The 16,119-nt window shown below is 49.0% G+C and overlaps 1 protein-coding gene across 1 annotated transcript in view; it reads left to right on the top strand.

Moving 5' to 3' along the window:
- SIL1 (SIL1 nucleotide exchange factor) overlaps positions 1–16,119 on the top strand; it is a 77,702-nt gene that overhangs the window by 24,147 nt on the left and 37,436 nt on the right. The window contains exons 3-4 of the mRNA XM_079319787.1: positions 7,513–7,702; positions 11,750–11,846. Coding sequence (XP_079175913.1) covers positions 11,817–11,846 — 30 coding nt within the window. The 5' untranslated portion in view covers positions 7,513–7,702; positions 11,750–11,816. The remainder of the gene's footprint in view (positions 1–7,512; positions 7,703–11,749; positions 11,847–16,119) is intronic.

Below are 16,119 nucleotides of genomic sequence, written 5' to 3'. Positions count from 1 at the left end.
GGGATGATGGAATTTTATCAGTCATGCACTGGGACTCAATGGCCATGAACAGGAGATATCTCCTGGAGGGAGGATGGGCTGTGGGAAGATAAAGATGATTGCCCATTAGCAGAGAATATGTGCCAGGAGATCAGGGGCACTGCCCCACCCAGCTTCAGCAGATGGGGGCAGAACACACATTGCTGACCACATCAACCCAGCACACCCTGTGAGATCTGTGGCATCAGCCACAGGAGAGCAGCAGCACAGCAAGTACCACTGGGTCACTTCTCTGCTGCTCAATGAGAAGCTGGAGTGGGATCTGCCCTTCTGGGGTGGCATCATTGCCCATGGCAGGAGGGCTGGAACTGGATAATCTTTAAGGTCCCTTCCAACCTAAACCATTCCATAATTCTCTCCCTGGCCCTGTTCTAGGTGGATTCAAGTCCAGCAGAAAGCAGTGCTGCTGTTTTGGGACCTGTGAGGAGCATGGGCAGGAGCTCACTTGGTGTTGGGTTGTGTCAGAGCACGGTGGCTTTGGGCTCTCCCAGCAATGCCTTTGCTGCCAGAGCAGTGCTGGCTATTGAACAGGGCATAGATTCACCCTTGGGAGCTTGAAGGCATTTCAGATGGCTTCTGTCCCTGCTCCACTGCAGCACAGAACAAAATCAGTGTTGGACAAAATGTCACACTTGGACATCACCATTCTGTCAGGATGTTTATTAATATAGCTTGGAATGTCACAGAAAGGCTTGTTGGATAAACTAGCCAACTGAAGGGTCTTACATGAGACTTCCTTGGTTTCCTTGAGGTGTTTTCAACTCTGCATTCAGTCTCTCAATTCATACCATTCTGGAAGACCCTCTGTGACATCTGTGGATTAGGCATCAGGCCTGTGTGTCTGGGTGCCCTCGGAGGCAAAACAAGTAGCAGGGTGAAATGTTTGTTCATTCTATAAGGACAAAACTCCTCTTTTTAGGGTTTCCTCTGCAATGCCAGGAGGAGAAGAAATCTCTGTCAGCCCCATGGCAATGATCAGACAGAACAGTGGTGATGAACCAGGCTGGCAGCACCAGGACTGGTCAGTGCAGGCAGAGGCAGCACAGCTCCTTCAGCCTGGGCTGGGCAGTGCTGGGACATGTGGCAGTAATGAGCAGATGGGACTCAGTTTCTTCATGCAGAAAAAGCCAATTCTTTATTCACATAGCTCATATTTATAGGAAATATTTAAAGGCACTGTGTTAAGCCCAACTGGTCAGCAATACAGTGAAATTCAGTTCATTGGTTGGTAAGGGTTATTGTATGTTTATCAGATTTTCTCTCCCTAGATATGTTTCCATGTTTCCTTCACTGATTCTCATGGGACATGTTTCTTGTTTTTGCAGGTGTGAATGGTTGTTACCAGAATAGATTGTTGTGCTAACTGACTTTCATTCTTATGATTTTTTACCTGGGAAATTACAAGCTAACTGTTAGCTTAGCTGGAGTAGCAGGGTTAAACCATGTTTTATAAGGCCTTTCTTTTATGATATCTCCACCTGTATGAATAGGGAGAGGAAGCATGATAGCACTGGGCATGGTGCATCACCCCAGGCTTCATCCTGCACCCATCCCCTGCAGAGCTCATGCTTTAGGGACAGCTCATGGGCATGGACAGCATACAGTGATTTTATAAAAGACTTTTCTCTATAATTGACTACAGTAGGTAACAGGTAGCTGCTGTCACTGGTTACCTGAGCCATCCAGGGGCAGTGACCAGGCTGGTGCTTCTCTGAGGAGGTGCTGTGCTCAACAGGCAGCTGTGGCTGCCCAGCAGTGCAGTGGGAGTAGAGCTGCACAGGGAGTGGATTTATAAAACATTTCCTCCAGCATCACAGGAGTCTGTACTTGGAATGTGCTCACAGGTGTCTGAGCTGCCTCCCTGCCCAAGGTGGGGAATGCTGGGGGAGCTTTCAGCCTGTGAAACCTCTCCAGCAGCTATTAGGAGGTGACATAGAGCATATTAATGACATTTTCCAGTGGCACTTAATAGGGAGGAGCAGTGAGTGCCAGACAGTGAACTAATGCAAAAGGCTGAGTGAAAAAGGGACAGAAAAAAATAAAATGAGATTCAGGCTCAGGGCTCTTCTTCCCATCAATAATCCATCTCTTCCTTACCTGTGTCTGCTACATATCTTCCTTCTCTATGTCAAAATGTTCTGCTTTGATGTAACAAACAATCTGGAGAGTGGTAGGACTTGCCTTTGTAGGAAAAAAAAACCCCAAAAGAACAGAGGCAGGCTTTGCAGTCCTTGCTCAGCAGCTCTAACCAGAGCCTGGGGTCAGGGTGTGAGCTGAGCCCCCAGACTGGGCCTGGCTCCTGTTTTCCTGAGCCCCCTGGTGTGAGACATCCCATCCAGCCAGGCACAGCTGGGGTCAGGCAGTGTCTCCTGTGTGCCACCAGCCTCAGCCAGCTCCCAGTTCCTGGTGGCTCCTGGGGCTGGGGGTGCAGCTCTGCTGCTCCAGGGGTTTGTATCCTGGTAGTTTTTAATCATTATTTCATTAACAGAGAAGGTGCCAACAGATAACTTATTGTGGATGCTCTGCCAGTGTGATCATTTCCATACTGCAGCACTGCTGGTGTGTTTTGCTGGAACATTCACATATTGATTCCAGATTCCTTTGTTGCCTTCACTAGAAAGAAAGTCCCTTTTCCCTCACTCCCTGTGTGGAGAGAAACAAAGAGTAAAGGAAGGTGGATGTTATCTGGGGCTTGCTCACACAGCGAGGTAATTTTTGAGAGCTGCAGAGCCACTTACTGACTCATAGCTGGGGCTTGTTTTCAAACCCTTGATAGATTTTGGAATTCTCTTACAATGGCAAACAAGGATGCTCACTTGGGGACAAGCCTGGAATCTGCCTCAGCAAGCTGGATCACTTTTGTTCTGCTTGCTGCAGCTTTCCCAGGGGACATTCCTGTGCCAGGGGGGACAGAGGGGTGCTGCAGGGGGGAGCCTCCTCTCCCTACTGGGCTCCTCGTGCTGGGCAGTCTTTGTCCAAGGGGTGGGGATGGGATGGGATGGGATGGGATGGGATGGGATGGGATGGGATGGGATGGGATCCATGGGATGGGATGGGATCCATGGGATGGGATGGGATGGGATCCATGGGATGGGATGCCACTGCCAGGAGCTCAATGAGTGATTGCACAGCCTTGGGGGGAGGTTTGCAGGTTAGTGTATGATGTCCAACTTCCCTGCCTGTAGCTTTGCAGAGTAGGGGCTCAGCCCTGTCCCCATGCTGGAACACAAACTCACCTGTGGCCAGCAGCATGTGGAACGATGTGCTGGACAGGAGCTGGGCAGGATGAAACCTTTCTCCTTTAGTGAGGAAACACAACTGGTCGTTTGGCTGGTCTAGGAAAAGAGAGATGGGTTTTTTGGATATCACTGCATGCTGCATATTCCACACAGCAGCCCTCTGCCTTTAGTAATGTGGTGCACAACGTGCCTGATCCCCCCTCAGTTGTGAGCCTGGAGGAAGCATGTCCTGTTTTCCATTTGTTTATTTATTTATCATCTTGTTTTCAGCCTCTGCAAAGCTTGATATTGGTATAGAGCCTGGGAAACGTGCAGGGAGTGGAGTAACAGATAGTTGTGATTTGGTTACAAGGCAATAATTTAAGTGGACAGGTTTAGCTGATAACATAAAGCACACAAGAGAAATCTCTCTGGTTTATAAATGTCAGCAGAGCCCCTGCCAGTGAGCTGCTGCCTGGTGCTGCTGCTCTAGCCAATATATTATAAGGAGATATAAACAGATGTCTGAAAAAATCTGGCTGACCAAGATTAAAAGAATGGGGCTATAAATTAAAGTCTTCCTCAGCATCTCTTTAGGCAACTTTATGGACAGAGCACATCCCAATAAACGAGTGCTATGCTCAGGGGGATCTCCAGGTGCTTTGGGCTGCAGAAGCATGGGGCAGCACCCAGGGGTGGGGACAGCTTGTGGGGACACCAGTATCAGTCAGAGCTGGCATGGGAGACCAAAGCCTGGTGCTCAGAGCTGATAAAGGATTAAATGAGAACAGGAGTAAAACCATCCCTGCAGTGCTGCCACAGGATCAGTGTCTCCTGCTTGGAAAATAAACACTGCCACTCTGCTTTGACATTTATTCCCAATAAAGACCTTGTCATTCGTGCAGTGACAAGGGTTTTATCCTCTGGGAGTGCTTTATCTGTTGGACACTCTTTTTGGCTGTGAGGCAGCTGAGTGATTGAAGGGCAGGTGGGTGGCACATCCCCAACAGAGGCACTGGGAGCTCTGCTAAACCCTGGGGCTTTCTCTTGATCCATCATCCCAAAGCCATGCAGTAACACCTATTCAAACTGGGAGCAGCTTCAGATGGGATTTTAGGGAGGAATTGTTCCCTGGGAGGGTGGGGAGTGCCCAGAGCAGCTGTGGCTGCCCCTGGATCCCTGGCAGTGCCCAAGGCCAGGCTGGACATTGGGGTTGGAGCACCTGGGACAGGGGGAGGTGTCCCTGCCATGAATGGGGTGGAACTGACGAGCTTTTAAGTTTCCTTTCCACCCAAACAATTTTGTGATTCTGTGATCTTATTTTTAATTGGTTTTAATTTATTGTAGTTGTGGTTAAAAAGCTGGTAAGGAGTCCAAACCAATTGTGGGGGCGGGAGTTTGCTGTTCCCCCTCCACAGCTGGAGCCCTTCTGGCAGGTTCATGGAGGGGATTTCACAGCTATTTCTACTCACTGGGTAGTTGATTTAGAGCTGGGAAATTAATTAGAATGGAAACTCTTCTCTCCCTTTATGAGGAGCAAGGGATGAGGTCTGGCAGCTGTAGGATTTGCAGCTCTCAGGGAAGAGGGACCATTCAGTAACACATCTATGCAGTGCCTACCTGTGGATGCACATCTTTTATTTGTCTGATGTGACAGGAGAAAAAAATGGTACAAAGTGGCTTAAATATAGGCATGTTTTTCTATATTTTTAATTGAGTTTCATTTCCCAAATGCAACTTAATGCAAACAATAAGTAAAAAATTAATTTCTCTCGGGAAAAAGCTATTAACAGAATGATTCTGTTTTAGCAGCATGTGAAGCTGTGTAATTGCTTACATATGTATTGCTCCAGTGTGTGCTCCCAGTTGTTGAATAGTATCAAATTATACGAATCAAAGAGAATCAACTATTTTAAAGGGAAATGTCTAGAAGCTACACACTGAAACATGCTTAAAATTCAGGATTTCCAGCTTACTTGTCTAAATCAGCAATTTTAATCACATTATTCAAGTCAGCCCACCCTCAAACACACTTTTGACTTCAAAATACCCCAAACTAAATAAGACAGAAGACCTTCCTTGAACAGCTGTAACATTTTCAAGAGGCAATGTCAATCTTTTTGTTGAAAACAAAGATATTTTCCATGGTTTATTTATTAAAGCAGTGTGTTTATCCTGCTGTGCCATGAACCTGGGCTGCTGTGCAGTAAGGAGAAATCCCTGGAGCTCCTTAAATTCATCCACGTTTTGCTCTGGGGTTGGGATGCTCTTGGTTAAATCTCATTTAGTGTGCAGAACAGGAGCAGGAAGGGTTTGTGTCTTGGCTGATGCAGCCTCTGTAATTTGGCTGTGCTGGGTGAGGAGCTCATGAGCACCATGAGAACCAAGGCACTGGTTATGGGGTGAGGCACCTGCTCAGCAGTGTTCTGAGTATGTTTATAGAGTTGAAGAAAAGGGAGTCACTTGTAACCTGTCTGGCTCAGGGCTGGTGACACAATCAGGAAAGGCTCTGGTTATGGGGTGAGGCAGCTGCTCAGCAGTGCTCTGAGTGTGTTTATAGAGCTGAAGAAAAGGGAGTCACTGTCAGCTGGCTGTCCCAGCACTATTTAACAATCAGGAAAGGCTCTGGTTATGGGGTGAGGCACCTGCTCAGCCCTCACTTCACCCTGAGTGCATTCATAGCTGTGGAGGAGGGAGTTGTCCTCCCCCAGCACACAATGGCTGATCCTACAGCAGCTGGGGATGGAAGGGACCTTAGATCTCATCTCCTTCCACCCCCCTGCCCTGGGCAGGGACATCTCCTGCTGCACCAGGTCATCATTGCTGTGTTTTCCCTGCTGGCAGAGCCCTGTCTGAGCCAGGGACAGGAGATGTGCTGTTGCCCTTTTCATGGAGATTCCACAGACTCCTTCCTGAGCAGCATGACCCAGCTCCAGCACCAGCGAGGGGCACAGGCTGGTGATGGCATCAAACTCCTGCAGAGCCCAGCTCCTCAGCGTGGGAGGATGCTCCCATGGATAGCCAGAGATGAAAGGTCCTGTGTATCACAAGTTAAAGGAGCAGGAGGAGGGCATGGAAAGCATTCCAAGTGTGGAGGAGGCACATCTAGCCTGTCCTGCCATTGTTTAAGATGGGGAGATAATCACACCTGTCCTCTCATATGTAGCTTCCAGAGGACAGGACTGATGGAGAGAAGGAGAGTCTACCAGAAATGCAAACCTTGTTCTAGTAGGAAATCCTCCCAGATGGATTTTCCTGCTTTTTCTAAATGCATTTATAGCTACTGGATGACTACAGGGTTTGAAATGTTTCTGTCTGAATTGTGACAAACATCCCAGTCTTATGTAGGAAGCACCAGGTCCTTTGATCAGGGAGATGTCTCTTTGGTCTTGAACAGGGAGGGATCAATCCAGAGCTTTTTGTCTGTGAGTACATGTATTTATTGAACAAAACAATTACCCTTGTCTTCACTTCCCTTTGGCAGGACATGCTCCCTGTCTCCTGCAAGCAGTTACTCTCCCAGGTATCTTTTTAGGTAAAAGGAAGAGAGAAAGGAAAGGCTGAATAGGGAATCCTCCTCAGGAGGGAGGAGGGTGAGCAGCTGTGGTCTGTCTGTCCATCTGTGAGCAGCTCTGTGGCTGTTCAGCTGCAGCCTGGGCAGGCAGAATTCCTGTATTAACAGAAGAAGAAATGCCATCAAGAAGTCACAACCAAATATTGCCTGTTCTTCACCCCAGTGCTGGGCTGGGCTGAGATGTGTTTGTGGTGAAAAACACTCTGAATTTCTTCTTTTCTGCATTTAAAACCGAAGCTGAAAGTATTCTGTGTATTTTTGTTGGCAGATAGTAGTGATCATAAATTCCTTTTAATACAGTATTTCCACAGCAGCACAGCCTTGAAGTGCAGCATACCTGGCTGGACTCTGTGGGATGCTTTGATTTCCCTTTGGCAGCTGCATTTTGTTCTGTCTGCCCCAGTCAGCAGCAATTCCCCTTTCTCCATGTAGCCTCCAAATCCAGTCCTGGTGTGGAGTTTTAGTGCTGTCCTGGGACTGGGCTGGCAGGGAGAAAGGAACTGGGCTCAGGGTTTCACCTCCACCATGGATCAGAGCCAGCATGGCAGCACAGGGACACCTATGGTGGCATTTCTGGGAGGGAAAAGCAGCACTTTAGGGATGCTGCAGGATGGGAGGGGGTCAGTGGTGGAGTCCCCACTCCTCACTGTGTGGGATGGAGCTTTTCTCCCCTTCTCTCAGGGAGCAGCATGTGCCTTCAGCTCCCAGTTGTTCCCAAAGCTCTGCAATAACATGACCTTTTGTTTGTAGGTCAGGCTGTTCCTGCAGGGTCACACGTGAGGCTGAACCTGCAGACAGGAGAGAGAGAAGCCAAGCTCCCAGACAGAGAAAATGGGCAAAGAGACTCGAGAGAAGAGAGAAGAAGGAGAAGGTACAGACACACAAGGCATTGGCTTGGGTGGGCTGTGGGATTCATGCCTTTTATTAGAGGCCAGGTTCCCTGGTGCACTCAATTACTGCCTCTTCCTGAGACTTAATTGCTGGGTTAGGAGCTCAGCAGTGCTGAGAGCAGGCTCTGTCCTTTGTGATCCCTTTGGGATGGAGGTGGAAGTGCACTGAGTGCACATTCAGAGGCACCTTCATGGCTTCTCATGCCACGACACTGAAACTAAATTGGCAATATGGCTCCTTTGAATGACATTTAGTCCTTTGAAATACCTGCAGCAACTGCTCTGAAACTGCTTTTTGAGCAGAGCCCTTGAGATCAGCTCTGAGGGGCTGAGGGCTGGCCTGAGCCAGGTACTGTGTCCCCACAGTCTCACCTGCACACCAGGCACTGCCAGAGCTTCTGGACATCACATCTTCCCTGAACCCACTTTTAAAAAATGTGCTGGTGCTGGCTTCCCCCTTGTAGCCCTCCCAACAATGACTGCTGTGGTTACTGTGGGGGAATTTCCTGTGGTTTGTGGGATTTGCCACTGCCACCTGTAATGGGGCGTGGGCGCATTTGTGGGCTGCAGGAACGTGGGCAGGGTGAGGATCCCGGACACAGGGCAATACAAAGCAGGAGGGGAGCAAAGCCCAGAGCCTTTGGAGGCTCCAAGCCTTAAACATCAACCCCTGCAGCACCCCAGGCCACACAGTTCCCAAGGGTTTCAAGGCCTTCAGAGCATGGAGGTGGATTTTGCATCCCTGTGCCTGATGCTGGCTCTTGCCCAGGAGTCCCTGTAGCAGCAGGAGGGGGAGCAGAAGGTTTCCTTTGCTTGGGTGGCATTGCTGCAGGGGCTGCTACTGCTGCTGTCAGAGACCCTCCCTGCTGGTGAAAGTTTTGCTCTTGGGGATACCAGCCCAGGAACACAAATGCAGGGACAGTGGAACCCCCCCCCCGCTCCCGCAGAGGGACCCCCAGCCCCAGGAACCCAGTGCAAGTGGAAACCACAAATGTGAAAACACTGCCTGTGCCCAAAGGAATTGCAAAGAGAAGTGGGGATTTAAAAAGAAGTAGTATTTATTTAATAAAGATCATAAAAACATTTTCAGAACATATTTATTTAGAATAATCCTTATAGTGAAACAATGTATAGAACGTATTTACATGGAAGTCTATTCACTTCCAATCTTCAGAGTGTTTACAGTAACAATCTTTGGAGCCTATGCAAAAACAACTTCGAAGTCTATACCATTACAATCTTCAGAGCCTATACTATAACAATCTTCAGAGCTTATACTACAACAATCTTCAGAGCCTATACTATAACAATCTTCAGAGCCTATACTATAACAATCTTTGCAGTTTATGTAAAAGCAATCTTCAAAGTCTATATTATAGCAGTCTTCAGAGCCTATGCAGTAACAATCTCAGTGGCTATGCAATAACAATCTTCAAAGTCTCCACAGTAAAAATCTTCGAAGCTGATACAAAAGCAGTCTTCCAAACGTACATACAAAACAACCTCTAACATGTAGAACATATTTACAGAGGGGTCATATCTGTGCCCATAGTTCCTGACAGCCCCGGAAGAAAGAAAGCAGCAGAGCCTTGTCCCTGAGCAGGGCCACCCAGCCCCGGCCTGGGCACTGCCTGTGGGCAGGGCATGGGAGCATCTGCTGGTCAAGCTCCTGGGGCTCTGTCCTCATCCCAGGATCATGGGCTCTTCCTCATCCTTCTCATCGACCTCCATGGCCTCGGTGTCGTCCTTCTCATCGACCTCCATGGCCTCGGTGTCGTCCTTCTCGTCGACCTCCATGGCCTCGGTGTCGTCCTTCTCGTCGACTTCCATGCTCTCATCAGCCTCCTCCACGTCCACCTCCATCATTTCTTCTCTGTCCTTCACCATCTCCAGCTCCACGTTCTCCCTGGTGTCTCTGGCAGCCTACATGAGGCAGCACAACCTGACTGGGGTCCTGTCCCCCAGCATCCATGCCCACAGGGCTGCAGCCTGCCCGGGCAGTGGGGGTGTCCCCTCCCTGGGATGGCACTGTACCTCCACAGGAACAGCAGTGCTCATCCTGCTGGGGTTGGTGCTCCAATGCAGGCAGCAGGAAAAGTCCAGGCAGCAGGAAAAGTCCAGGCAGCAGGAGCAGCTCAGCACCGATGGAGAGAGCGAAGAGCGAGTGAGAACAGACTGCTGGCAGCAGGTGAAGTGTCTGCTGTGCTGGTTACCAGCTCCTGGACCTTCCACCTGGAACCCTCTGCGAGCTGTGATGTCACAGAAGTTTCAGGGGCACTCCACACTGGGAGGTGGAACCATAGAATATCAAACCCTTGAATGGTTTGGCTTGGAAGAGACCCTGAAGATCATCTGGTTCCAACCTGAGCAGCCTCCCAGCACACCAGGCTGCTCCAGACCCTGTCCAACCTGGCCTTGGATGTCCTTGGGGATGGGGCACCCACAGCCTCTCCACACAGGTCCCTGTGTCAGGGACAGCCACCCTCACAGTAAAGAACTTACTCCCATCATCAAATCTGTTTCAACTGTCTCTCAGTTTGATCCCATTCCCCCTTGTCCCATCACTACAGTTCCTGAGGAAGAGTCTCCCTCCCGCTTCCCTGCAGCCTCTTTACTTAGCGCAAAGTGAGGTTTCCACACAGGCTTCTCCTCTCCAGCCTCAACAGCCCCAACTTTCTCAGCTTTACTCTTGGGGAGGTGCTCTAGTACCCTCAGCAGCTTTGTGGCTTCCTGTGGCAGCCAACACCTTCACTGTGACCACAGGGGGCATCAGCTCTGGGGGTGTCCAACACCCCATGGACAGCACTGGCCTTGGGAATTACCAAAGCCTGGGAGCTCTGTGCTTCCCAAAGTTGTGGAGGGAGGAGGAGGAGATGAACAGGAGCAGTGCAGGGAGCCTAAACCACAGAGATGGGAGGCTGATGGTCCTGGGTGCTGTGTAGTGTTTGAGGAAGGTTTAACAATAGCCCTGGGATCTGTTCTGGGGCTGTGGGGGTGTTTTTGGTGAAGGAAGTCCAGAAGAACATTTCTCTTCATTGAGGTGTAGGAAACGATCTATGGCTGAGGTAGAGGTGGAATTTTCCTGGGATGGGAAAGGAAGGGGATGGTTCAGTTTCTGGAAAGAGCAGGCAGCAAACAGCTGCCAGAAGTTGGTGTTTCTGGGGGTTCTGGCATGGCCACAGGGCTGGGGGTCCCTGTGCACAGAGGGGTCCCACTGGCCCAGCACTGGGCCCTGCTCATGTTCCTGGGCTGGTGTCCCCAAGAGCAAAGCTGTCACCAGCACAGAGGGGGCTCTGACAGGAGTGGCCCTGCAGCAAAGCCACCAAAACCTGCTCAGGGCACAGAAATGTTCCTCAGCTTCTCAGTGCCTCAGCAGCTGCACTTCCTTTCTCTGCAAGTGATTGTGGTTCAGATAAACATTCCTTATATATAGGTGTATATATATATATATATGTAGGTGTATATATAGGTGTGTATATATATATGCATAAGTGTATATATATAGGTGTATGTATATATGTAGGGATAGATAGATAGATAGATAGATAGATAGATAGATAGATAGATAGATAGATAGATAGATAGATAAATAGATAGATCAACATGAGTGTGTTCTGTAATTTCTGTGTAATTTCTGCATGGATTTACCTTTGCCCTGACTCTGTACAATGCCCATAAACTGAAATCTCCAGGCAGAAGCTTGCAAGCCATTAGCAATGATTTATTGGCACATGGGTGTTCCCTATCCTTCCATTGCAACATGAAATTCCAAGGTATCAGTTAACCAGGTGTTTTTATTGTGGTAGGACTTGAGATTTTGGGTCAGCAGGCTGATTGCAGAGCCCCTGATTGCCAAGGTGAGGTGTCTGCAAACCCACACAGGACCCAGCAGTCAGACCAATCTTTTATTGGAGTTTTTTTTCATTCCTTTCCTCCTGCCCTTAGCCATTGCTAGAATGTCACAGTGAAATTAGAATAGAGGCAATTCACCCATAACATCTCCTGGTTTGTTTTGTTTCTTCTGCAAGACTGGGCAAGGTCGATGTCGATGCAAATTCATTCACATCCGAGGAGCTCAAAAAGGCCTTGGCTAAAATGAAGGCAAGTGAGAAGGCAGAAAGGAAGGTGAGTTTGCTGTTTCTAGAGCAATGCACAGTGTGATGTGCATTATAACCACACCCAGTTAGACACTCCAGAAATACAGTGGTTACAATAATGGGAAAAATCTTGTTTTTGTTTAGTTTAAATTTCTCTTGTTCAGTTTGCAAACTAATCTTGTGGTGAATATGGACCTAAAATACCTTTGCTAACTCATTAGTGATATGGTTCCCTGGCTTTTCTGTATGAGTCTATGATTCTGTGAGTGATTTGGGTTGGAAAGGACCTTAAAGCTGATCCAGTTCCACCCCTGCCATGGGCAGGAATACCTTTCACCATGCCAGGGTGCTCCAAGCCCCATTCAAGCTGGTCTTGGACACTTCCAGGGATTCAGGGGCAGCCACAGCTTCTCTAAATAACATCATTTACCTGTTTCACTGCTGTTCATTTCACGAAAATGTCTGCAAGCCTCAAAGGGGGCTGGATTGCAGCCAATGATTTTTACAAAGGGAGTTCATTCCCTTTCAGTGCCCTCCTTGCTTTCTGTTTCCAATCTCATGTCCTGGACAGCAAACCCAAATGGCTGTGGTGAAGCAGGGGCTGAAGTTTCCTTACACAAGCTCCAAGCTGTCCATTTAGTTACAGTCAATCCCCAGCCCAAGTAAATAGGTGGGATGATGTGTGACTCATCAGGTGCATCACAGCCTCTTCCCCCTCAGCAGCATTTCCTTAACCCTCACTCCTCCTGCTGCCTTGGTGTTGGCTCACTCAAACGAAAACTGAAGGTTTTGGTGTCACAGAAAGGCTTTTTCTCCCCTTCTGTGGCAGCGGGGCAGGATTTCGTTTGCTGGGAGCAAATTTCCATAGCAGCACTGCTGATTGATTGCAGGGCTGCTGGAAATGAGGATCATTGAAATGCAAAAATTAGTGATATTCTATTAGGTGAAAATAAGCCATATTTTAAACCTCCCTGTTAGAATAGCTTTTGTCCCATCAACTGGGCTAAAAGCAGCTACATCTAATGGACCTAAAGTATTGCATTTGCAGTCACTCCTGCAGAGAGCAAATCCATCCTTGAAGGCTGTGTCAGAGAAAATGGAGTTGCACTGAGCCCCTCTGTGCTCCGGCAGAGGCAGCTCGGGGTGGGGAGGGGTGGGTGTGGCACCTGTGCTAATTAATTAACATTCCAGCGACACAGCTTTCACCTCATTGCTCCCTGGCTTTCCCCTGCTGGCTCCAGCCCGGGGCTGCTGTTCCCTCATGGGGAGCAGGATGTGCAAACCCTCCGGCTGGGGCTCACTCTGCAGAAAAGCACATCTTGGTATTTGTGACAAATCCCTTTCAAAAGGGGCTTTTTGCCTTTCTCCTCTCCTTGGGGCAGCCCATCTCCAGCCTTGCTTCTCTGCTGCTTCTGTCCCCTGCAGCAGCAGGCTCTGTCCCCAGTGCCACCAGCACTGATGTTCCTGCACCTCTGGGGCTCTCTGGGATGTCTCACAGATCCTTTCCTCCTCACCACATGTTTTGTGGCAGCTCTCTTGGTTCAGGGCAGCCCTTGGGGTGCTGTTACTGCGAGGGAGATGAGCTGTGCTCAGGACAGGCCCCATGGCACAGCACATCAGCTGCCCCCAGCTTATCACTGCTCCTCCTGTTTCCCTATCTGACAGTTCCTGTCCCCACAGCTCTCCCTGGCAGAAAGAGCCATCCTGGAATGTGTTCAAAGCTTGGAATGGTTAAAGCATGTCTGTGTCCAACATCTCCTTGGAGTCACTGGGCACTTTGGGCTGGATGGGAGCTCTGGAGCTCTGCATCCTCATGTCCAGCTCCAGAGAGGCTCAGCTGTGAGATCAGGGAGGTGGCTCAGGTCTTTTTGCAGTCAGGTTTTGAGAATATCTACTTGTAGGCAAAGAGAGAAGAGCAGTGCTTCTGTCCCTGGGCTTGATGTTGAGCAGGAAGGAAATGGGATGTGAAAACGATGCACAAATGGTGTAGAGATTGCAAATTGCAAAGAGAAGTGGGGTTTTAAAAAGAAATAGTATTTATTTAATAAAGACCATAAAAACATTTTCACAACATGTTTATTTAGAAGAATCTTAGAATGAAACAATCTATAGAACGTATTTACATGGAAGTCTATTCACTTCCAATCTTCAGAGTGTTTACAGTAACAATCTTTGGAGCCTATGCCAAAGCAATCTTCGAAGTCTATACTATAACAATCTTCAGAGCCTATACTATAACAATCATCAGAGCTTATACTACAACAATCTTCAGAGCCTATACTACAACAATCTTCATAGCCTATACTATTACAATCTTCAGAGCCTGTACTACAACAATCTTCAGAGCCTATACTACAACAATCTTCATAGCCTATACTATAACAATCTTCAGAGCTTATACTACAACAATCTTCAGAGCCTATACTACAACAATCTTCAGAGCCTATACTACAACAATCTTCATAGCCTATACTATTACAATCTTCATAGCCTATACTAAAACAATATTCAGAGTCTATACTATAACAATCTTCAGAGCCTATACTACAACAATCTTCAGAGCCTATCCTACAACAATCTTCGGAGCCTATACTATAACAATCTTTGCAGTTTATGTAAAAGCAATCTTCAAAGTCTATATTATAGCAGTCTTCAAAGTCTATGCTATATTAATCTTCAGAGCCTATGCAAAAACAATCTTCGTAGCCTATAGTATAAAGTCTTCAGAGCCTATGCAGTAACAATCTTCGTAGCCTATGCAATAACAATCTTCAAAGTCTCCACAGTAAAAATCTTCGAAGCTGATACAAAAGCAGTCTTCCAAACGTACATACAAAACAACCTCTAACATGTAGAACATATTTACAGAGGGGTCATATCTGTGCCCATAGTTCCTGACAGCCCCGGAAGAAAGAAAGCAGCAGAGCCTTGTCCCTGAGCAGGGCCACCCAGCCCCAGCCTGGGCACTGCCTGTGGGCAGGGCATGGGAGCATCTGCTGGTCAAGCTCCTGAGGCTCTGTCCTCATCCTAGGATCATGGGCTCTTCCTCATCCTTCTCATCGACCTCCATGGCCTCGGTGTCGTCCTTCTCATCGACCTCCATGGCCTCGGTGTCGTCCTTCTCGTCGACCTCCATGGCCTCGGTGTCGTCCTTCTCGTCGACTTCCATGCTCTCATCAGCCTCCTCCACGTCCACCTCCATCATTTCTTCTCTGTCCTTCACCATCTCCAGCTCCACGTTCTCCCTGGTGTCTCTGGCAGCCTACATGAGGCAGCACAACCTGACTGGGGTCCTGTCCCCCAGCATCCATGCCCACAGGGCTGCAGCCTGCCCGGGCAGTGGGGGTGTCCCCTCCCTGGGATGGCACTGTACCTCCACAGGAACAGCAGTGCTCATCCTGCTGGGGTTGGTGCTCCAATGCAGGCAGCAGGAAAAGTCCAGGCAGCAGGAGCAGCTCAGCACCGATGGAGAGAGCGAAGAGCGAGTGAGAACAGACTGCTGGCAGCAGGTGAAGTGTCTGCTGTGCTGGTAACCAGCTCCTGGACCTTCCACCTGGAACCCTCTGCGAGCTGTGATGTCACAGAAGTTTCAGGGGCACTCCACACTGGGAGGTGGAACCATAGAATGATCAAACCCTTGAATGGTTTGGCTTGGAAGAGACCCTGAAGATCATCTGGTTCCAGCCTGAGCAGCCTCCCAGCACACCAGGCTGCTCCAGACCCTGTCCAACCTGGCCTTGGATGTCCTTGGGGATGGGGCACCCACAGCCTCTCCACACAGGTCCCTGTGTCAGGGACAGCCACCCTCACAGTAAAGAACTTATTCCCATCATCAAATCTGTTTCAACTGTCTCTCAGTTTGATCCCATTCCCCCTTGTCCCATCACTACAGTTCCTGAGGAAGAGTCTCCCTCCCGCTTCCCTGCAGCCTCTTTACTTAGCGCAAAGTGAGGTTTCCACACAGGCTTCTCCTCTCCAGCCTCAACAGCCCCAACTTTCTCAGCTTTACTCTTGGGGAGGTGCTCTAGTACCCTCAGCAGCTTTGTGGCTTCCTGTGGCAGCCAACACCTTCACTGTGACCACAGGGGGCATCAGCTCTGGGGGTGTCCAACACCCCATGGACAGCACTGGCCTTGGGAATTACCAAAGCCTGGGAGCTCTGTGCTTCCCAAAGTTGTGGAGGGAGGAGGGGGAGATGAACAGGAGCAGTGCAGGGAGCCTAAACCACAGAGATGGGAGGCTGATGGTCCTGGGTGCTGTGTAGTGTTTGAGGAAGGTTTAACAATAGCCCTGGGATCTGT

Source organism: Erithacus rubecula (assembly GCF_903797595.1).
Source record: "Erithacus rubecula genome assembly, chromosome: 16".
In the NCBI taxonomy this organism is placed as follows: domain Eukaryota; kingdom Metazoa; phylum Chordata; class Aves; order Passeriformes; family Muscicapidae; genus Erithacus; species Erithacus rubecula.
Note: the sequence above shows the minus strand (reverse complement) of the source record. Positions and strands in the feature narration are given on the sequence as shown.